Raw genomic sequence first — 25,399 nt, 5'->3', positions numbered from 1 at the left:
CATTTCTCAACGTGCGGTTAACACAACCCCATAAGGCTGAATGCTAAACTGAAAGCACATTTTAATATAAATGGGTGTAAGGATTTCAAAAGGATTTCAAACCGGCTTTCATTGCATGGCAAATTTTCAAGATAAGGAGAAAAAAAGTTTTTTTCAAAAAATAATAAATATATAAAAAAATAAATATATCAATACATCATAATGTCTTTAAGCTTTTGAAGTTCACTAATTTTCCTTGGGTTAGGATGCATGTGCTTCTGTGGCGAGTTTTTTTCTCAAGAAGGCTGGATATTTATGTGTCAAGCAGGATATGGGGTAGTAGTAGTAGTTGTAGTAGTAGTAGTAGTTGTAGTAGTAGTAGTAGTAGTAGTAGTAGTAATCAAGTTCCTGTTGATAAGGGGAGATAATTCTGTGGGTTTTGTACTCTTTAATTGGAATGCTGGATTCTTTGTCAACAGGATGCTTATATCTGTTCTTAGATTTAATGAGGTAGGTTAGAAAAAAGAATACAGTCACCGTGTAGTTTGCATATTAAGAAGTGTTTGGAATTCTTCAATGAAAAGATTCTCCTTGTTGATTCTTTCTTGTGTAGAGATTCTGTCTTTACATTGATAGAGAGGGAAAATGAGAAATTTGGGATTTTCATTTTTAGCGCAAGAGTCCATGTGGCCACAGAGTGGAATTTTACTGTATTGTGGGAGATTTATCTGTTCTTTATGGACTGCTACTCTTCTGCGTAAAGGAGAGCTCGTTTGTCCGATATAATTGTGTTGGCAACCTGCGCATGTGAGGACGTAAATGAGGTTCTCGGAGGAACAAGAGAAGTTGGTCTTGATTTTAAACTTTGTTCCTTGTTTGAAAGTAAATTCAGAGCCTTCAAGTAGGTAGGGGCAGGTACCTCAGTTAGGGCGTGCTCATTTTTTAACTGATGGGGTGGATGTGGTGGGTGTAGTTTGGTATTTATTAAGAGTTTTTTTAATGATTTTTGTTGCCTTTTGCATTTAAGGATTTTGTGTATTGATAATATTCATTTTCGGGTCTGTGGTCAGTAAGGGGAGGTTTTGTATGATTGTGGTGTATGCTTCGATGTTTTTGGGGTTGTGGATGGAAATGTATGGAAGTATTTTGAGGTTGGGTGTGTTACTGTGTTGGGTGGTTTTCAGTGTGTTATTGTCTAGTTCCTTGGCACATTTTATTCCATAGTCTATGAGTGTGGAAGGATATTGGCGCTGTAATAGTGGGTATTTTTTAGGTCTTGTAGGTGTATTTCTCGAGTAGTTGGGTCAGAGACAACGGTGCAAATTCTTTTGGCTAAGTTGAAGGGGATATTTATCTTGGTGTATTTTGGGTGGCATGAGCTGAAGAGGAGTTATTGTTCTGAGTCTGTAGGTTTGTGGTAGATGTCGATTGTGATTTGGTTGTTAGGTGTTTTTATAATTAGGAGATCAAGAAAAGGGAGATGATATTTTCTGAATTCCATAGTGAATTGAATGGGATGTTTGTTGTTAAGTGTAGGTTTGAATTCCAGAGATTTTTCATAAGATTCTTTCCATATGGTGAAACAATCATCTAGGTATCTTTTCTAGTTTTCCATTAAGTAGATGTGGAAAAGGTGTCCAAATTGCTGGTGTGATATCTCATAAAGTGATAGTTCGAAGAAGCCCATTATGAGGTTTGCAAAGACCGGTGCAGCTTTGGTACCCATCGCGATACCACATTTTTTACGGTTGTGTACTTTCAAACATGAAATAATTGTTTGTCAGAATGAACTTGAGTGATTCCGTAATGAAGGTCTTACTAATGCGGTTACGAAATCCTTCTGGGTGTTTCTCCAGTCAGAATTCAATTACCTCAATACCATATTCATTATTTTTTTATATATTTATTATTTTTTTGAAAAAAAACTTTTTTTTTCTCCTTATCTTGAAAATTTGCCATGCAATGAAAACCGGCTTGAAATCCTTTTGAAATCCTTACACCCATCTATATTAAAATATGCTTTCAGTTTAGCATTCTGCCTTATTGTTATTTTTTCATATATATATATATATATATATATATATATATATATATATATATATGTGTGTGTGTATAATATGACAATTAGTTAGTTGTCTTCATTTAAATGCATTGCTTCTAAGACAGGTAAAATTGGCTCTTTGAAATGCTGCAAAATATTCTCTACTGAAAAACACTTGATATTCCTCAGTATATTAATATTTCTAGCAAACGGTGCTTCAGCTCTTTATAAAAGCAGAGTAAAAATTGTTATGCTCTTTTGCGAATATTATTTTCTTCGGTGGCTATTACAGTCTTGATAATCATTTCTATGATTCTCTCGAAAATGTAGCCTAAATTTGGTTTAGGATCCATGAATTTTCCAATAGAAGCATCTGGATCAAGAGGATCAATTCTACATGCTGGCAACACTATCATATTAGCAACAGATTTGATCAAATTTGAAAAACTTTCAAGTAATTTTGTTTTGTCGACAATGTTTGATTCAAACAGTTTATTCACTTCCTGAACATGTTTTAAAATTAGATGCAAAAATAAAAGGTAAAGGTTATTCCTAGAATCAAAAAACATTTCATGTAACGTTTGTTCTGTGAAGCATTTTTCTTTTGTAGTTGTAGTTTAGAAGTTAGTTTGCAATTCAAACCATTGACTTAAAATTCTGTTTACCGTTGGTTCTATTGACATCCACCTAGTTGTACAAAGATTCACGATTTTCAAAGGCTCTTTATCATTGATAGCAAGGTAAAGTTGTTTGTAGGCACTTTGTCTTGTTGAAGAATGAGAGGACCATTTATAGGTTCCGGATACTAAAAATTCTAAATTTGTGAGCAAGCATTCAGCACAAGTATGGGATACTGCCAACTGTAAAGAATGACATACACATCTAAATAGAAGTAATGATGGAACTCCTTTTAATTTCTGGAAAACACCATTCTTGACTCCTATCATTACTCTAGCATTGTCGGTTCCTATAGCCAGTAAATTTTTTATATCTAATTTCTTTTTCACTAATTCAATTTTTAAGGCATCTACAATGCCATCTGCATCACATGTTTCTAAAGATACCATACTGAGAAATGTATGTACCACTTTTTTCTGAGTGTCACTATAATATATGATAACAATTCCCAACAACTTGTTTATCGATATATCATTGGAGTCATCTAATAACAGGCTAAATTTTCTCTCTCCTATATCAGAAATCAAATCTCCATCAAAATATGGAGCTAGAACATTTCTCACGATACTTGCACATTTTGTACGATACAACTTCACTTTGGATATAATGTCACTATCAAACATACAATTCTTTCATAACTCTATTATGTGATCACAGCTATTAAATGATGAGTGGCAACACATAAACATTGCTAAATTTGCTTCAAGCATAAATGTCTTATCATTTTTAGTTTTAGTAAAATTGGTAAGAGGAATCATTTTCCGGGGAGTTTCTTATGTTTCTTTGCTTCACAGTAGTTTACTAAAAGGGAATATTTTGCCAACATATTACATCTACAATATCTGCAATGTGTTTTAGTAAACGCTGGCATCTTAAGCCATTCCTTTTGGAGATTTTGCTGGTACAACTTTGTTTTTTCTTTGCTCATTATAATGTAGTGGGAAGCAAGAAAATAAACTGAATGATTAATAAAGATATAAAATTGAAAACAACTTATCAGTTTGCTGCTAACAATTCTTTCATTCGTCATTAAGAATTCTTATGTTTGCTGCTTACAAATTCATGCAGTGAGGAATACTGATTTAGGATGCAGAGTGGCCAACTTATAAATGGAAAAGTAAAATTTGCAGAAATCCTAAAACTGTATTCTGATATAAACCTGGGAGCATCATATTTCGCTTCCAATCTTACATTTAATATCTATTGGTAAAACCACAAATATAACTAAAATACTTGAAAAAAACAAGTAAGTAGAAATATAAAGAGGGAGACACCCGCCACCCCATACTTCTATACAAGATATATAATCCAAAAGAAGCATGAAAAAACGCTGGCCTATTTTAAAACAGACAGAACTGAAAGTAAATCAGTCAACTTTTCATGATAAAACCTCATCACTACAGCATACAGCATTGTTAGGACGAATTACCATGCTTTCATTCTTTGTAACATATTTACATTATTGTGTAGTGAGTTCAGGTGCTGACATGAGTTATCTTCTCCCCCTCCCTCCACCATCACCACTCTGTACCCAAGCCGGTGGGAGGAGGGCTGGAAAAGTTCATAACTTGATAAACTTCCTTTTGATAAACTTTCATCAGAAGTTTCAAGAAAGTGAAAGAAAAATTCAACAATAGCCGATAGTACTAAAAACATTGGTTATAAGATACATTAAAGAAACTAGAAAAGGAGGAAAAAGAAGAAAAGAGGGTAACTATTGTGGAAATATCGTGATCAGAGAAAAATGCTAAAAGATGCTAAATATATTTTAAACCTGCTATTTTCCCTACTAAATGCTGGATTCAAAAATTTTCTGATATATATATATATGTGTGTGTGTGTGTGTGTGTGTGTGTGTGTGTGTGTGTGTGTGTGTGTGTGTGTGCGTGCGTGTGTGTATGTGTGTGTGTATTATATATTAACTACCAACAAAAATAATTGGTAAGCTGACTCAAAAAATCATCACCAAAATAGCAGAAAAAAAAACGACAGTGAAGGTATGCAGACTCTTCAAGAATCGATCCTTTTGGTTATATTAATAATAATAAAGGAGTTACGACGCAAAAACGTATATATTCAAATGAACATATTTATCTTCTTCAATATATATTTCAGTATAAAGAATTCATTAAGAGACTTAATAAATCAAAATTTCTTTACACATCTTCAGGAATAAATATAACATCAGAAAAAATACATTCGGTTTAAAAACACAAACCGTTCATGGCGAAAAAATTTCACAATTACAAAAACCGAACAAAATTTTTAAAGTTTTAGCAAAATTTTGTTCGGTTTTTGTAATTGTGAAAGTTTTTCGCCATGAACGGTTTGTGTTTTTAAACCGAATGTATTTTTTCTGATGTTATATTTATTCCTGAAGATGTGTAAAGAAATTTTGATTTATTAAGTCACTTAATGAATTCTTTATACTGAAATATATATTGAAGAAGATAAATATGTTCATTTGAATATATACGTTTTTGCGTCGTAACTCCTTTATTATTATTTATATATATATGTATATATATATGTATATATATAAATATATATATATAAATATATATATATAAATATATATACATATATATATACAAATATATACATATACATATATATATACATATATATACATAGGCGTAGCAGTGGCTGTGTGGTAAGTAGCTTGCTTACCAACCACATGGTTCCGGGTTCAGTCCCACTGCGTGGCATCTTGGGCAAGTGTCTTCTACTATAGCCTCGGGCCGATCAAAGCCTTGTGAGTGGATTTGGTAGACAGAAACTGAAAGAAGCCCGTCGTATATATATATATATATATATATATATATATATGTATCTGTGTGTATATGTTTGTGTGTCTGCGTTTGTCACCCCAACATCGCTTGACAACCGATGGTGGTGTGTTTACGTCTCTGTAACTTAGCGATTCGGCAAAAGAGACCGATAGAATAAGTACTAGACTTACAAAGAATAAGTCCTGGGGTCGATTTGCTCGACTAAAGGCGGTGCTCCAGCATGGCCACAGTCAAATGACTGAAACAAGTAAAAGAGTAAAAGAGTATATATACATATATATATACATACATGTATATATATATGTATATATATATATATATATATATAATTATAAGATCTGGTAATTAGTCATATATTAATATATTAATTAATATCGATTAATATATATATATATATCTGTAAAAATTAATATATATATATATCTGTAAAAATATGTGACACTTATTCAGTAGCCATGATAAAACTCCGAGTTTCGGATGCCAGGGTAGGGGGTCCACTCCAACATCTCTTCAGTTATCCAGCCACCGGAGATTCCTTTGAAAAATGACCGTTAACCCCAAAGGGAAATTAAAAACAAAGGGAGGTAAGCAAAGGAAAAAATAAACAAAGGGAAATTACTGTGTAGTGACAAAACGCGTCTAAAGCTGCGTATATCATACACGCACGTATATATTTACATACGCACGTATATATTTACATACGCACGTATATATTTACATACGCACGTATCCACGCGCACACTCACAAGCGCGCACGTATAAAGTTCCTTGTACGTGTCTATAAGCGTACGGAAAAAAGTTTGGAGGGGAGAATAACAGAAAAACTATATGTGGAAAATTACAAAAACCATTAACCTTATAACTATGTAAAAAACATAAAAATAATTTTAAAATATATAATAATATAAAAATATAAAAATAAAAATATAAAATTCAGGTAAAACGTGAAAAACTTATGCATAGACACAATATGGAAACCTATCAGTGTCGCCGATCAGCACAAATATTAAAAAATATATGTATAAAAATATAAAGTATAAGAAATAACTATAGAGAGACACAAAGAAAATATATAATAGAAAGCAAGTCCAATCTGTAACCTCAGGGGGACCAAAAGCGTAGCAAATATTTGGTCACATGTGGACATGATCCGAAAAGTATGTGTTGTGTATGTAGTGTGTGTGTATGCTTTTGGCTGTTTCTATGTGTATGTGTGAGTGAACTTTGTGTCGCTTAATTTAGGAAGAATTCAGTAGTTTGGTAACAGGAGTGGCAGTCTTTCGTGTAGTTGTATGCTTCTTCACGTGTGCGTAGAGGAATGGTCAGTAGAAAGGCGACGAGCTGGCAGAAACGTTAGCACTCCGGACGAAATACTTAGCTGTATTTCGTCTGCCGTTGCGTTCTGGGTTCAAATTCCACCGAGGTCGTCTTTGCCTTTCATCCTTTCGGGGTCGATAAATTAAGTACCAGTTACGCACTGGGGTCGATGTAATCGACTTAATCCCTTTGTCTGTCCCCCTCTATGTTTAGCCCATTGTGGGCAATAAAGAAATTAGAAACGTTAGCACGCCGGGCGAAATGCTTAGCGCTATTTCGTCTGTCTTTACGTTCTGAGTTCAAATTCCGCCAAGGTTGACTTTCTCTTTCATTCTTTCGGGGTCAATTAAAAAAGTACCAGTTTGTCCCCCCTTGTGGGCAATAAAGAAATAAGAAAGGTGTTTGACTGGCAGTTTGATGCGTGTGCGTGTGCATGTACGTGTGTGCGTGTGCATGTACGTGTGTGCGTGTATGTATACGGTGTGTGTGTGTTTTGTGTGTAGTGTGTATGCGTCTGTGTGTGTGCGTGTGTGTGTACATATGTGCGTATGTGCGTGTGTGTATGTGTGTGTGTGAATACATCTGTGTGTGTGCGTGTGTGTGCATATGTGTGGGTGCGTGTGCGTCCGTGCGTGTATGTGCGTGTGTATATATGCCCATGTATGTGTAATTGTGTGCGTGTATGTATAACTGTGTGTGTTGTGTGTGTGGAAGGTGGGTCTGCGCTCATGTGCATGTGTGCATGTGTGTATGTGTGTGCGTGTGTATGTGTATGTATAAGTGTGTGTGCATGTGAGTGCATGTGTGTGCATGTGTATGTCCATACAGTTGTGTGTACGTGTGTGCGTGTGTGTGTATGTCTGCGCGTGTGTGTGAATGTAGGTGTATGTATACGCATGTGTGTATGTGCGTATGTATGTGACGTATGTGTGCGTATGTGTGTGCGTGTATGTGCGTGTGTATGTATGTGTGTGCGTGTATGTATATGTTGTGCGTACGTGTGTGTGTATGTGTGTACATATGTGTGTATGTGCATGTGTGTATGTTTATTTGTACGTGGGGTTGTATGTGAGGTTGTGTGTGAGGTTGTGCGTGTGGAGTATATGTGCATTCCTGTGTGCGTGTGTGTGCGTGTGTGTGCGTGTGTAAGTGCGTGTTATTATGTGCGTGTCTGTATGTGTGTGTGTGCATGTATGTATGTGTATGTATGTGCGTGTATGTGTGTTGTGTGTATGTGTGTGGTGTGTGGGGGGAGGTATATATGCGTTCATGTGTGTGCGCAGGTGCGTATATTTTTTCCTGTGTGTATGTATGTGTGCGTGTATATAGAAATAAAAGAAAATATAATAAAATAAGATAAATAAAGGGGGAAAGGGGAAGGGTACAAAATGTAATTTTTTTTTTTAATTAGCAGTTAAAGAGGAAGAGTCACGGACAAATTATAATGATTCACTGTCAAGGTGCAGAAATGACGTATTACGAATAAACAAGGTAATGCAATCCGTTGATAGAAAGAATTCCGCGAATTAGGTACTCCAAAGTCAGTCAGAAGGCCGGGGTCCAAGTAAGCGTGCGGTATATAGTAAATCCAATAAAGAACAAACAAAAACAACGCAAGGTCGTTACATGTAAAGTATTACCAGACGCTCAGGGAAGGAAAGAAAGATGGTTTAACGTTTCGAGCAAACACTCTTCTTCGGAAACAGAGGAAAGTCTAATAGAAAGGAAGAAGGAGGAAGAAAATCACGAACGATTCGCATGTGGTTACATTTTAAAATGACCGGAAGGGAATGGGTATATATATATATATATAGCTTATCTTTAGCAAAAGCGGTGCTAGTCAATACATTGTCACTTTTGTGACCTTTATTAATTTTGCTTTTAGGTTCTAATTGCTAATAAGCCACACTTTTTGATTTGTTATATATGTATATATATATACATATTTTCACACACGCGTGCACATATGTGTGTGTGCGTGTGTGTGTGTGTGTGTGTGTGTGTGTGTGTGTGTGTGTGTGTGTGTGCGTGCGTGCGTAAAATAATAACAGACATAAGAGAGAAACGACTTAAAGGCTGTTCTTAAATGAACAGCAAATATCACAGCGCACTATGTTCGTATTAACCCAGCTAACAACAGTGAAAGAAAAGAAAAATATATACTACACCCACAATATTCACAATTCTTCAATGCCCGGCAAAACACTGAAAAAGAAATAATAATAATAATAATAATAATAATAATAATAATAATAATAATAATAATAATAATAATAACAATAACAATAACAATAATAATAATAATAATAATAATAAATGCCCGGATGCAGTACCAGGCAATGGCTCTCATGGCTTCTGATCTTAATTGATTGGAAGTGTTATCATGTGCATTGTTTTGTCTTGGTATAAAAGATGGACTACAGCAAATATTCTGCTTAATACCACGGATATGCTTGTCAGTTGTTTGACCTTAACCAGTTGAGCATGTCCCTTAGTGGCTGATGATATGTGCATCTCTGATCATGAGCAGAAGTAGTAGGAGAGCATCATAGCCATGTGTTGAGAGGAATTCTTTGGGGTTTGAATAATTCACCTTTGGAAACATGGGTGTTTTGTTCAACATCCTTAAACAAACCTTATTCAGGGACCTTTTGAGCGGGATGGGCTATTCGACTTGAAGAAAATTCTAACTGGGCCCCACCTGCGAGGTCATGCACTGTTTATCTTGATATAAGATCACTATTTTGCTCAGATATGGTTATGATGTACATAACTGGTGTACCTTTATCAGACGGGTAGTCATGGTGGGTATACAGGGCTTCGTATACTTTAACCCCAGTGTCATTTTGATGGCATGCATTACTCTCTCAGTCAATAATGATAATAATAATAATAATAATAATAATAATAATAATAATAATGATGATGATGATGATGATGATGATGATGCTGCTGCTGCTGATGATGATGATGATGATAACATCGAAAAATACCTTAGGAATGAGTACCCAGTTTCGAAATTTCCCCAAGACACCTAATGAAAGCTGGAGGGTATATCAGCCGAAACGTTGTGTTAACAACAAACAAGATGAGGACAAATATCCGTCAAATGTAGACAATGTAAATAATGTAAAGAATGTACATAATTCCTCATCTCTTAAATATAGAACTGTATTATACTAACTCTGTCTAGAAACGAACTAGTTGATCCGATGAGATTCGTCCACGTCCACACTGGTACATTCAGAAAATCTATTCGGTACCAGTCAGACAGTTGGAAATGTCTGAGCAGGTTTTCAGGACATTTACCATCTTCTACAGGGTAGGGAAGCAAACTTGGAATATTTTGGAAGTTCTATTTTTCATATATTCTTGAGTGTAAATACTAAAATATTGTTTTCTATTTCAGGGTGGGGGTATTTATATAGTTTAAACAGAAGTACCAGTCATACGATTGTCCACTCAAGAAGCCAAGAGAAAACGCATTGCCGATTTACTTCATTCCAGGGTTGGAATTAGACGAATTGTTGAAACTGCCGTGGCTTCTGTGAGCACTGTCTACATCGTTAAGAACCGAATGCTGGATATAAGAGGCATCAAGAGAAAGCAAGGATGTGGAGGCATAAATAAAAAAAACTGTCCAACTCCAGACCTTTCAGTCTGTTTCACCACAGACTTCTTTCGCTAAGGCCTCCAGGGGTGATACAGACTACCTATACTACTCGGCGAAAGGAAAGTGATGGGGTGGTGGGACGATCTTCGCAATGTCGCAGGTGTGCGACGTACTTTCACAAGTCGACAATGTTCGGGCACTGGAGAAGCGTGTGCAGGTCAGTTTCGTTACTCTGCATGCATCTCGAGCAGGTCCGACCAACGGCACTTCCATGCCTGCAGAGTTTATCCTGAACTGGCAATATCCCGGTAGCACTGCCAGGCGAGAGATTTCTAAAAATTGTCCAATTGCTTAGGCCCTAAATTCTTGTTAGTTGATTCTCGTCGGCGCTCAGAACCCTCTCGAGGACCTTACATGACATATGCCACAAAGTCAATGCTATCTCAGATGCTTTTCAGAGTTCAGCTTACTCTGGGAATATTCACTTCAGCTTATGCCTCTTCAATGATATGCATTTGTATTGCACTGTTTATCTCTATGTTTAGTCGAAAAGCCGTTGGGGTATCACTAGTGTAACGTTACTTACTCTTCCTTATTCTCTTAAGGTGTCGTTCTGCTTGTTTTTTTCTTTCTTTTTTTTTAATATTATTTGTTAGGTATTGCTGTATCTGTTCCGACACTTTGCAACTCTTGCAACGACACAGGATGTAGAACATTAAAACAAGTGCGTGTGCGTGTGTGTGAGGTAGCATAAAAGATTAAAACAATAAGGTTAGTGTTAAGAGATATTTTTCTCGAGCCCAAGGATTCATAAGTCCAGTTAATCGGTTTCCATAGCGTGTAAATGACGAAGATCACATTTCCCTGGAACTGAACGCCGATTCTTTGAAAGCGTCACGACCAGCAATTTTGAAATGAGGGTACAATTCAATAACATTGATCCCAGTACTTGACTGGTACTATGTTTTACCAACCCCGAAGATATGAAAGGCAAATTTGCCACAGTGGGATTTGAACTCAGACTGTAAAGAGCCGTAAGAAATGCTATTAAGCATTTGGTGCAACGTACTCACGAGTCTGCTAGCTTGCCACTTTCTAAAATATACAGGGTGGCCATAAAGTCACGCACCATAATGCAATACTTTACTTTCTTTCTTTTACTTGTTTCAGTCATTTGACTGCGGCCATGCTGGAGCACCACCTTTAGTCGAGCAAATCGACTCCAGAGCTTATTCTTTGTAAGCCTAGTACTTATTCTATCGGTCTCTATTGCTGAACCGCTAAGTTACGGGTACTTAAACACACCAGCATCGGTTGTCAAGCGATGGTGGGGGGGGACAAACACTGACACACACACATATATACAGACACACAGACACACACACACACACACACACACACACACACACATACATACACACATATATATATATATATATATATATATATATATATATATATATATATATATATATATATATATATATATATATACAACGGGCTTCTTCCAGTTTCCGTCTACCAAATCCACTCACTAGGCTTTGGTCAGTCCGAGGCTGTAGCAGAAGACACTTGCCCAAGGTTTCACGCAGTGGGACTGAACCCAGAACCATGTGGTTGGTAAGCAAGCTACTTACCACACAGCCACTCCTGCGACTATATGTGAAATTGTTAACATTCTCCTTTTTTATCTCTTTTTGACAACTGTCGATATTACTCACAAATCAATCCTCACTGGATGGAGGCAGATAATCAACAAAGCGGGTCAAGGTAATGGTGTAGTGTGCGATTTGGCACAATCAAGTAATTGGAATCATTTTATTCTGAGGATTCTGTGATTCGTATCTGGACATGTTTAGCAACAAGATGATGCCTCACGAGCATTCACTTCGAAGGGGAAATCCTGTTTGGTTTCAATAGGATGGGGCTCCACCCCATTATGGATTACAGATTCGTGATTTTCTGAATGAATATTTTCCAAGATGGGTCAGGCATCACGGGCCAATTGAATGGGCACCACGGTCACCAAATTTAACTCCCATGGACTTTTCTACTGGGGCTACATTAAATCCTTTGTGTATTCTGAAAAGATTCGTGACTAAGGACATCTTCTTCAAAGAATTGTTGAAGCCTGTAAACATGTCAACGGCAATGAAGAGCTATTTGAGAGGGGCCATTGCAATTTCATATTCCTTATGAACACTTGTTTAGAGCTACATGGACAACACTTTGAATATTTGTAATGAATTACCTACTCCATTGCTAATAAAGCATACTTGATATCTCCCATGGCGCGTGATTTTGTGACCACCTTGTGTACAGTGAACATTAAAATCTAGCTTAGAAACAAATTCGAAGTGATGGAAGGAAAAAAGGAGATATCAGTAAATGACTCGTTATGATTTTTGTATATTCGTCGGTTACTGCATAATTGATGTCCATGCGATTGTAAACAAATGTCTCACTATTAACAGCTATGAATTGCATGAACTATAATATTTCATGAGATCATGAAGTCACTCAAGTCATTTTCTATAAAAAAATAGTATCAAGGGAATAAAATGGGTGTAGGCATGGATGTGTGATTAAGCAGTTTGCTTTACAATTACATAGTTCCGCTTCGATCCCAGTACGCGGCACCTTGGATGTATATATATATGTTACAAGAGGATCGGATCAACCAGAGGGTTGTGTGAGAAATTTGTTAGACATAAATTGTAAGAGGACCCAATCCTAAAATTATGTGGTAGACGTAATCCGTGGCCCTGTTTAATACCACCATACTTCTCTCTGGGGAAGTATTGTATTACAAGCTTTCAGGCAATTCTACAGATTGATAATGACTTTTACTCATCATTCTTAGTGGGCTTGTCAAACAGTTGTAGTCGTGTCCAACTTCACATGACTAAGAATTACGTTTGTTGTAACAAGGAAGGTATCTGGCTGCAACAACTGAATAAAGGGAAATAAAATAGGTATAACAACTTAACTTACCTTGTGTAAAGTTTGTAATTAAAAACATTTCCGATGTAAGATTCTTGTACCCATTATTGATCTCCGTTACCTCGTTGCTGCTGCATGCTTGTTCTAACAACAACAATAACAATAATAATTATTATTATTTCATTTATTGGCCACTAAGGCCGACATATAGGGGACAATACAGTAGACGAGGACAGTGGGGTTTCTACACAAAACAACGAGCAAACAGTTAAAACAATAACAATAAACATTAAACAAAAAAAATATAACAATGAGATTTTCCCCCAATTTAGGGGATGACTACCCAGGGTTAGCTCAGTAACCAAACCAATCCTGAACCATCCGACGCTTCGAGGGTGCTCGGGAAGGGTAAATCTCTCCTCAAATTTACCAACCTACAAGCGCATTATTAGATAGGCCCACACACACACGGGCCATTTTCGCTACATCCACCCACCTTTCAGCAAAAGTACTGGTTGGGGGGGGGGGCATCACTTCTCTCTCCAACCTCATCTTCCTTTCCAAGTGAAATTTGAAAAAGTTGATGAGGAATTGGCCGAAGAGAAAAGTGTCTGTCTTCAGTCCTTTCAATCTGGTCCACCACACAACCTTTTTCGCTACTTCTACCAGCCAGAGGAAGATTGCCTGCTCTTCCTGGCCAAAGGAAGTCGGTGGGTCACACTTCTCTATGGACTCGGCCGATAGCCGGATCCGTCCTACACGCAACAACAACTGTTCAACATAACTCCACAAGTCTGTAATGCATGGACACTGGACGAGTGCGTGCAGAACAGTTTCGTCGCTCTGTGGGTCCGTCTGGTAGAGGGCAGTGGTAGAAGGCAGTGAGTGTCTGGCAACATTCCAGATGCCAGTCACCTTGTCTGGGTCTCTTCTTGACCCACGAGTGCAGCTCAGTCAAGGTGACGAGCTGGAGAAAAGCCTGTTCGACAAACGGTGACTACACCTGTTCAACTTTTATGCAGAATATCTGGAGATGCCGCAGCCTCAGCGCATGTCTATGTATCATTAGCCCTGCATGCCTAGCCCTCCAAGTAGAAGGTGCTGGTAGCAGATGGACCACCTTACCAACGGAACCTGTCCCCTCCACAAAAATTTGAAGAAGAGGCGCTCCAACTTAGCGAGACACTAACGGTGACAAGGCACGATGGTCAGACGGTAGTAGATGACGGACGCAATATACGCATTCGCCACCTCCACCAGACCTTTCACTAACAGCTTCCTCACAGCCCATTTCTGGGTGAGACTGGCTACTCTACTCCTCACCTCGTCCCAATTCTTATCCACCTGGAAGTCTAACCTGAACCAAACCCCAAGCACCTTTACCGGTCCATCCGCCCGACCAGCGCCCAACGACGCTGTTGGACGGCATGGACTTGCCTCTCCAGGTGCCGAGCTGCAAGCCTACCGACTTTTCTGGGTTAAGTTTTGCTCCAGTCAACTTTTCATATTCCTTCAATGATGTACCGACCACCTCGATTTCTAAGGTGTTGGACACCATCAAGATGATGCCTCCCGCATAAGCCGACACAGCCCTTCCACGTACCAGTTCATATGGGATGCCCTGCAACAGCTTCAGCTTCCGTAATAAGGCTCATGAGTCAATACGTACAGAAGAAAGGAGAGAGGGTACCTTTTACAGACCGATCGGGAGATCTGAAATGGTTCCAAAAGGTAACCATTAACTTTGATTATCGCGAGATCTTTCTGTGCATTGCTGCGATCTAACCTCTTAAGATGAGGCCGAAGCCAGCTGCGTTGAGGACAGCCTCCATGTACCGATGGTCGACCCTACCGAATGCGCATGGGTATCTTTCATAGGCAATGGCATGAAGTAAAAGTTCCCTATTCTCATATAATTCATGAAGATGAAAGGAGGGTGCAATAGGAATGGAGGACTTCAAATTACTATTATAGAAAAGTACAGCTTTTAAACTTCGTTTTGAAGAGTCAATAAACAAATGCCACTCTGCAGGATCATGATTTTGTGATAAACATTTGAAAAATCTATCGATGATATGCAAAAGCAAAGCGGGCCTTCAACAGAAAAACACGTTTGTAGAACCAGATTTCTCTGTCGAAAATAAGTTATACTGACACCGTGCTCTAATAGATACTTCCCCTTCAGCCTTGATGCCAACAGTTCTTTATCTTTTGAGAGGGACAGGTCTCTGACAAGGTCATTCAGTTCAGTTTGGGAAAATTTCTGAAGTTCAATGCTATCGTCATCAGCCACGTAATCTTCCTCAGCAGCACTATCGTGACAGTCAGCGTCATGATCTGATGTTTCTATATTATCATCTGGTGGAACTGGAATTGACAGACTTCCATTGTGAAGCACAGGTCCCATTGCAGAATGCAGATTGGAATACACAATTTTGTGTTAATTATTCATAGAAAATTTTGCGATATTCACTTTGCAAAAATAACTCACTTAAATGGTCTTTCAGCTCCTTCTATATCATTGGAATGGCAAAAGGCATGGACTTATTATCATTGTTGTTGTTGTTGTTGTTGGTGTTGTTGTTGTTATTATTATTATTATTATTATTATTATTATTATTATTATTATTATTATTATTATTATTATTATTATTATCATTATTATTATAGTCACGTAAACCATTTGAGCAATCTGAGCAGATAAAATGTGGTACCCATAACTTGTCCTGATCTCCAAGAGGACAGTGAAAGTATAGCTTATAAATCTTCTTGATCTCTGGAGTTATTGTACATTTCTGAGCTTTCACAATAAATTGTCCACAAACATAACAAAAGACATCATCTTGACATCGTTAACACTGTAAAACAAGTAAGGAAATAGATACAAACGGTTATACTTATGTTGAATTTTAGATGATGAAATATTTCATCCGACCAATTATGACTGGACAATTTGAGATGTTGAAATCCCTATTTCATCAGACAAAACTTGATTGGTTAATTTAAGATGATGAAATATAGCATCTGAACTATGCAGCATTGAATAATGTAGTTTATTTTAAAGGTATGTTTCCATGATGTAAATCAAATGCATGCATACACGTCATTAATTGGAATTACTATATAATACATGAGCTAAAACCAAAAAACTTCATCTTGAAAACTGTACGTGATATCAAAAAACTAATTGTATATTTGAAATCAGTATTAAAAACTACACTGAGTACACCTTGGAGTATTCTTGAGGAAAAATACTTGTTGACCAGTGTTATGTGCAATACCGTCCCGTTTTGGAGACGGATGTGGTCCGGGATTCTTTTGAAGTTTTCAGGCTTGATCTGAAGAAGTATCTCCAGATCCTCTCTGGACCAGTTCTCTCTTGCAATTTTTGTCACCTCTATTGCGACGGCATCTGACCCTTGCTCGATTACGCATCCCAGAAGACACCACATGTCAAGTCCTGGTGGAATCCTCGGAATGCGGACATGCACTATTCTTTTTCCCATATGGGATGAGTACATAATGACTTTGCTAGTTTTGCTTCTGACTTTCAAAGCACCGAAATGGTACTGTACTGTCTGCCCCTCACTATGTACTCGGTATCATCCCTGATACATCTCAGCGCAGCTCCAATATCTGCCTGTGCTATTATTGCTGGTTTATTTGTCTCTGCTGAGATGCATTTGAAATGAACCGTTGTTTTCTCCACTGTTTCAATTGCCTCTTTTGGTTTGGTTAAGTTGGCCCAGGTTTGCTCATGCTTAATGAACTTCCAGGTTTGGGCCAACTTCTCTTTGTGAGGTATATGCTGTAACGTGGTCCCGTTTTGCCTGCTGCTGCTGCGAAGTGTTCTTGTTGCTGTTATTGGTAATATTAGTATTTTTGTTCTCGTTGGTGTTGTTGGTATTGGTTTTATTGCTGGTGTTATTGTTGCTGCTACTGCTGCTGTTGCTGTTTGTTGTTGTGGTGGTGGGGTTGTCGCCACTTGTTTTGTTGCCACCATCGCGGCTATCACTGCTGTCTTCAATTTCTTCTCCACCACTGTTATTGTTGCTTCTGCTGCCGCCGTCTGTGTTGCAATCACTGTAACTGCTGCTGGTATTGTTACCGTCTTTGTTACTGCTACGATCTATCGTAGTGTCGCAGCTTTTTCTGTCTCCACCGCCACCATCATTACTGCTCCCGCCACCTCTGCCATCGAGACTCCTGTCACTACTGCTATTTTTGTTGTAACTAATTTCATAAGCTTCGCGAGCTTTCACACTGCTTAGGTTGCCAGTGTTGTTGCTGTTGTTGTTGTTGTCATCGTCGTCGTCGCAGAGAGTGAGTGATATGAGGGGGAAAGTCTTCTTCTGTGGGAGGACTGGTGGGAGAGATGGCTTCCCCCTCAGCGCTTTCATGGTTGCTTATTCTGATGATAATAGTGAAGATCACGATACATATATGATCATATATATATATATATATACGAATACACACACACACACGCACACACACACACACACACACACACACACACATATATATATATATATATATATATATATATATATATTCATATTACATTATATCTTGGTACCAACATCTGTCCTAAATGAAATCAACACAAACCACTGCAGACTTATGAGGAAACTACAAGTGGATGACCGAACCGGACCATACTGCCCTGCACCTCCACACTTTAACCTCAAGGATCACAAAAAGGACTTTATTACTAAACCTTCAATACGCCTAATATGCCCCACCAAATCCGATCTAGGAAGGGTAAGTAAAAACATTTTGGACAAAATAGTACCAATCGTCAAGGACAAATTAATCGTTAACCTATTGTTCTACACTGGTGAAGTTATTACATGGTTCCAGCTTCTAAAAAAACAAGAACTCATATTCCTTCCTACAATTCGACATAAATAATTACTATTCTTCTATTTCTCCTAAATTCCTTAATCAAGCTCTTCTTCTAGCTTGGAACTTTACAAACCTAACCCCACTAGAAATTAACATAATACTTAATGCCCACAAAACCCTTATTTCTTTTGAAAGCAAACTCTGGTAAAGAGCCAATAGCCATAGCAATAACCATAGCAACCTATTCGACATAACCATGGGATCATCTGATTTAGCTCAGGTCACTGACTTAGTTTTCCCAACAAATAGAATACATACATAACACCAGGCTCAAACAATACATATCTCAAATCACTTCTCAAACACGCACCAACCATCACAATCGCAACCAACCACACACACTCGTGGATGGAACCCTGGAAGGTCTTACACCTAGGCAACCTAAGCCCCACACACATTCATTTAGCACTAGGTCAAAAACGAAAACAACTAAAACCGCTAACAACATCAGGCCTCGCCACCTACATACCTTCCCCAAAAATATAGATAGCACTCCTTTATCTAAAAACTTTGCACTACTCCCAGACCCCCTAAAAAAAGTGGCGGACGCTCTATTCTGTGGTACACCCCGCCTTGTCATTTAACGTTAAGAACTTAGCTAAATCCTTCTTTAAAATACTAGACTCTAACTTCCCTCGACAACGTAAATATCATTCTATCTTTAATTGATCCACCCTGAAACTATCTTATTCTACCTCACCCAACTTTGAATCTATTGTAGCAGCCTCTAATAAGCAAAAGCTCTCTCTTTACTATCAAAACTCACATAACTACAACTTTAGTCATACGAACACTCAACACATGCACAGCTCCAGCATAGATACCCTTATATTAGACCACAACCACAACCCAACCCACATACTGACACAATGTTGGTAATGATAACGTTAATAATACTAATAATATAGAATCTTCTACCCCTTCTATAACCTTTCCTCTGACGATACTACCTCCTCTATTAATGAGCACAGTCCCCAAAACTCACCTAATTGTAATTGTCTGGAGCCATCTGCCCGTTACAAACCCATTGCAGAAGATATAATGTAATTTACAAATGCACTGTCCTTAATCTATTATACAACTCTGCAGCCATATACATAGGATCGACCAAACATTTTAAGCAACGACATGCCGCTCACCTCCACACTTTCTGCTTAATACCACAGATTTGCTTGTCAGTTGTTTGACCTTAACCAGTTGAGCATTCCCTTGGTGACTGACGATATGTGCATCTCTGATCATGAGCAGAAGTAGTGGGAGAGCATCATAGCCATGTGTTGAGAGGAATTCTTTGGGGTTTGAATAATTCCCCTTTGGAAACATGGGTGTTTTGCTCAACATCCTTAAACAAACCTTATTCAGGAACCTTTTGAGCGGAATGGGCTACTCGACCTGCGAGGTTATGCGCTGTTTATCTTGATATAAGATCACCATGTCGCGCACATATGGTTGTGATGCATGTGCCTGGTGTACCCTTATCAGACGGGTAGTCTTGATGGGTATAATGAGCTTCGTATATTTTACCCCAGTGTCACTTTGAGGGCATTCACTGCTCTCTCACTCTATAATAATAATAATAATAATAATAATAATAATAATAATAATAATAATAATAATAACATCGAAAAATACTTTAGGAATGAGAACTCAGGTTCGAAATTTCCCCAAGACAGCTGAAGAAGGCTGGTGGGTATATCACCCGAAACGTTATGTTAACAACAAACAAGATGAGGACAAATATACGTCAGATGTAAATAATGTAAATAATGTCCATAATTCCTCATCTCTTAAATATAGAACTGTATTATTATTATTATAATACACACGTACGCACATACATAACTCGCACTACACCAAATATTATCACCACAAGCTCAATAAGTGACGAAATGCACTCCCAGCAGACAATTGTGTTTAGAATACAAATGATTCTGGATGCAAACCTGTTACTTGACCCACTGAAATCCTTATCAATACCAGCAGTATTGCTTTTCGGGTGATGGCATTCATCTCCGTCGCCTGCAAGAACGAAATCGAAACAGAAAAAGTAAATTAAATGTAGTAGTAGTAGTAGTAGTAGTAGTAGTAGTAGTAGTAGTAGTAGTAGTAGTAGTAGTAGAAGAAGAAGAAGAAGAAGAAGAAGAAGAAGAAGAAGAAGAAGAATTGCTAATTATTGGAACTAAAGTTTTATGCGCTTCAGTTTGACAGTTTGTGTACACTCAAGCATGGAAAGATTTCCCTATAGTCACTATCTCGAATGAAAAATTCTCCTTGTAGACTATGTGTATGATAAACATCGAACTGAGCTATGAATGAGGTTACATATTTCTGCATCGTTACGTTCCATCAGTTACAGACAGTTTGTAGACCATTAAGGACTGTCTTTTTTTTTTCTATGTAAACAGCAAGGAAGTACATTCGCTGGCATATGCTAAGTATTTGTTAAGCTGGAATTAATTACATGCGCCATTCATAGTCCAGTTTTGTGTCTTTCAACACAGTTTGTAAGGTGAATTTATCCTCCGTGACAGTTTCTGTAACGAAGATCTTTCTGTTTTAATGTACATGGACGTGTTAAATATAATATATGTAACTTTGTTTTAAGCATTGCTGCTTAGTGTGGATATAATTAAGTAAGAAATTATCGTTGTAGTTGTTGCTTGACCTCGGGACAGTTACAATTGAGCAGATCGATGATCAAAGGTATTTCAAGTAGTGACTATATCATTTCTTTTCCTTCTATGTACAGATAACTTATGGACACACTATCTGGTGTGATTTTAGGGAGATCTGGCTGTTGTTTTCTGCACGACGTGAGACCATATAGTGGTTCCGTCGCTGAGGAGGAGGAAAAGGAATATAGCGGTAGTAGTGGCAGTGATAACATGAAGAGACATAACAAAATACCACATGATATTTTGTGCGACACTCTACCGATTCAACCAATCGGTTGCGTTATTTGAAAAAATAATAAAAACTTAATTAATAATTTAGAAACTTCGAGTAAAATAATTCGTTTTTAATGGCGAAACTCGACGTAGATAAAGCTATAAATAATAAAGCAGAAGTTTTGGGTTCGATCTCACCGACAGTCTTCAATTTTTTTCTATTCAAAGGATTTTTTTTTACCCAGTATTTACATGTCATTATTTATAGTTTTATCTACTCTGAGTTCTACTGTTAAAAACGAATTATTTCAGACTGTTTGTTTTTTGCCATGTTATCCTTTTGGGCTTCGAAACATTTTCCTGGGCTGTTTGAATAAATTTCTCAATAATTTTAAACAAGCCAGCTACTAAAGCGAATATTGACATAGGATTTATAATCATAAGAGGAAAATTTCGCCATTTTGTTAACGAAAGGAACAGAACTTCGTTTATCTGAAGATTCTCACTCGCCTGTTTGGCTTGTTTGAAAAAATTCTATCTAGCGTTGTTATAGTTGAGGTGGAAATTTCATCGAGAAATCGTTTCCTCGTAATAGCTATCATTGCCTACATATATTCATGACGTCTTAAGAACCATCCTGTTTTAGAGATATAAACTCATATAGAATCATGTCCATCGTTAAGGAGGTGATTGGACGGCACTGTCCCCTCACTATTCAATGATGCACCCTCAGATTTACTCCACTTAAGTGACTCCACTTTCGTATTAATACCAATTAGTGCACACACAGAATATTCTGAAGGACCCCAGACAAAAAGGGTATTCGGTCGATCATGAAATCTTATTGCAGAATGAAAATTAGTCTTTATTGCAGAATTAAATTTAGTTTTATTGCAGAATTAAAATTAATCTTATTGCAGAATTAAAATTAGTCTTTCACTGTTCTTGAATTTATCGGATGTAAAGACAAGATGGTTACAGATGTCTATTACTTGTAGCGTTTGGTATAAATATACAGGTATGCTTTAGTAATAGAGTGTGGTATTGAAACAACGTTATGAATGCGCCAGTAATTTTACATACTTACAAACACACACACACACACACACACACACACACAAATATATACATGCATACATACATATATACATACATACATACATACATACATATGTGTGTGTATACACTTGTTTGTGATATTCGTGTGTGTGTGTGATATTCGTGCGCGCGCTTGTGTGTCTTGTTCGTGCGTGTATATATGCGTGTTTATGAAGTTGATGGCTCTTACGAGACGAATCGTGTTTTATTCTCCCTGGTATTCATCCGAAAGCCAAACTAATCTCTCCTCTAAGGAGAATGAAACAAGACTAGTCTTGGAAGAGTCATCAATTTAATAAACAAATATTTTCAGTCTATTTTGGGTTTCATTTTTTTAACAGAAACATAGAATATCTGTGTGTGTGTGTGTGTGTGTGTGTGTGTGTGTGTGTGTGTGTGTGTGTGTGTGTGTGTATCTGTCTGTCTGTCTGGGTCTGTGTCTGTCTGTCTGCCTGTGTCTGTGTTTGTGTGTGTGCGTGCGTGCATGTATGTATGCATGCATGTATGTATGTATATAAATCTATGCGCACGCGTGTGTGTGTGTGTATGTGTACGTGCGTGCGCACCCATGTTGTGTATAATAATAAATTTTCCTTCTTACTTTTCTGTTTCTAATGCCGAATAGGAAACCTGTTGATAATGCCAGTATCGCCTTCAGTAACCTGTTCAAATCCAATCAAATCCACTCTCAGACACTTTTTCGCTTCTTTTCACGATTTCTTTGTAATAATCACAGATCAATTCAAGGTAGATGAATGTACCGGTGTTCTATATGTATGTATATATATCCTATATCCTATTTTTCACGTCAGGCTTGCGGCGGTTTGTTATCACCAAATAAAATCCAAGCAATATCAGATAATTTATGGATTTATATTAACAGCTGACAACAGACACTTTATCTGCAGCCTCGCATAAGCCAAAATAATGTTAACTCAATTAATCTATCAACGTCAACTCTAACTTAGCGACAATTCCATACTTGTCATGTAGTGTGTACTGTAAAACAAAACCAACGAAGACTCTGAGATTTTTAACCAGACCTCATTCACTTCTGATGTGAAATGTCTCATCCACTACTTATCACCTATAAAATTTTCAAATTATTTATGACTAGTTTGTTTCAGGTAAGACAAGCTTCACTGTTTTATGAAACGCCCCTCTCAAGTCTTTTTTTTTTTTTTTTCACATTTAAAATATCACCTACGAAAATCCACACGTGTAGTATGCAAATGTACATTTGAATAATGCTGTGTAACGTCTTACATGTTTATTTGTTATCAATGAACAGCTGAAGCCTATGCATAATAGATTAGTTAAAACGAAGTTACGTAGTACATTCACTCTGTTTCACTTGGAAACTATTAGTTTCTTTTAGAATTATTTGTTGTCATTAACTGCACCGCCCTTTTAGATGACGTAGTAATAGACAGCAAATGTCGTCAGTGTTCTTGCTTTCTTTTTCCTTTAAAAGGATGAGGAGCTGAGGAGAGGGGATTGTATTCAATTTAGATTTTATCAAACGACGATAATTCGATGAAAGACTTCTAAATGAATAACGACAAATTTGTAAACAAATTGCGGATAAAAGCGCTTCGAATATTGACAAAACTGTTAAGTATCTATTTGATTTATTCTTCTTATTTGTTGTTGTCATTGTTGCTACTGCTACTGCTGCTGCTGTTTCGTTGCTGTAGTTGTTTTAGTTATTTAAACTATTGCTACTGATTTCTTACATTATTTCAAAGTGAGAAATCCAGCAAAGGGGAACAATCAATTATTTTAACCTTAGTGTTCAACTTGGGTTTATCGACCTCAGAAAGACAAATGACAAAGTCGACATCAATGAGATTTGTACGCAAAAATGTAAAGGGACATTATTAAACAGAGCAAGTTTTTGTGTTCTATTTTCTGTTCTGCAAATGTAACTTTACTAGTTTCTTACATTTAAACGATAGATTACGGCTCCCGTCCTTTGAACCATTTAGTGTTATCCACAAAATATAACATATTTAGACTTTTCTTGTTCGAAATGGACTGGGTTAGTGATTGCTTCACTTCCTTCGGACCAAGTATGTGTAGTGTTGTATTTATCAACCGTATTGTCTATTATACTTTTTCCTTTTTGAGAATGACATCTCTCTTTTCAACAATAACAGCGTGGAAGTCAAATTTCAACCATTCAAAAACACACATAAAAACTAACTCCACTTCAACATTTATTATTTGGTGTTCACATTTTCATCGCACCAAATGCAGCCTGGTCACTGACACAATTCCACTGCAACTGTTAATGCCAATGACCAGGTTGACACAGATATTTGATACTAAATAATGAATGTTTAAGTGAAATTAACAATTTTTCTGTCATTTTGAATGGCTAACGTATATCTTCAATGCTGTAATTGTTTTAGTTTTGACACAGATCAAATCACTTGCAAGTACATCACTGGGAAGTACATCTCCGAAATTATTCTTTGAATTTCCTGAAAAATGCTTGTTTATTGTTTTATTCTTTTACTTTTTTTTAGCCATCAGACTTCGGCCATGTTGGGGCACTGTCTTGAAGAATTTTAGTCGAACGAATCGACTCACGTACTCATTTTCCTTTAAAGCTTGGTATTTATTCTACTGGTCTCATGTGCCGAGTCGCTAATATATATCGAGGACAAAGCAGTTCGGTGGGACTGAAGTTATATATAAGACTGAGGCCATGGCAATTCAGCACTCAGTGGCCGCCCGCCGCAGTGAAGACGTCGTCCTCTTCCCTAAGTATTTGGGAAGAAGAGCAGAGAAAATTACAATACAGGGGGTGCCATCTGAACTAGATTTGTGGTGAATTTATGGTTGTGTGGTATTGCATGAAAATGAAACTCTCCTGGGCGTCAAAAGAACGACCAGCTGGAGAGAATTCCAGATCTGACCTCCCTGCCGAATGGAATAGAAGACTGAGATGCCATGTCTGTGGAATGACGGATCGTCTAACATGCGCTATCTCAAACAGATCTATCTACGACAACCTCTATCTACGACAACCTCACCTCACGCGTTACATCATAGAGAGAGTGGGTAAGGAACCTCACTGTTATGCTAAAAATTATGGCTTTAAGTTCAACATAAAATTTACGTCTAGTTTTCGAAA

General features: G+C 37.4%; 1 protein-coding gene across 2 annotated transcripts in view; it reads right to left on the bottom strand.

Annotated features, from left to right (window-relative positions):
* Positions 1-23,100, bottom strand: part of LOC106884345 (uncharacterized) — a 106,555-nt gene extending 83,455 nt beyond the window's left edge. For both annotated transcript variants that reach the window (XM_089362651.1, XM_089362652.1), the window contains exons 1-4: positions 22,859-23,100; positions 20,215-20,290; positions 13,415-13,507; positions 8,980-9,012 (exon numbers count right to left, since the gene is read on the bottom strand). In XM_089362651.1, the coding sequence (XP_089218777.1) occupies positions 8,980-9,012; positions 13,415-13,507; positions 20,215-20,281 (193 nt within the window). In that variant the 5' untranslated portion in view covers positions 20,282-20,290; positions 22,859-23,100. The remainder of the gene's footprint in view (positions 1-8,979; positions 9,013-13,414; positions 13,508-20,214; positions 20,291-22,858) is intronic.
* Positions 23,101-25,399: the final 2,299 nt, after the last annotated feature.

The sequence above is a fragment of the Octopus bimaculoides genome, chromosome 14 (assembly GCF_046866305.1).
Source record: "Octopus bimaculoides isolate indiv1 chromosome 14, ASM4686630v1, whole genome shotgun sequence".
Lineage (NCBI taxonomy): Eukaryota > Metazoa > Mollusca > Cephalopoda > Octopoda > Octopodidae > Octopus > Octopus bimaculoides.
Note: the sequence above shows the minus strand (reverse complement) of the source record. Positions and strands in the feature narration are given on the sequence as shown.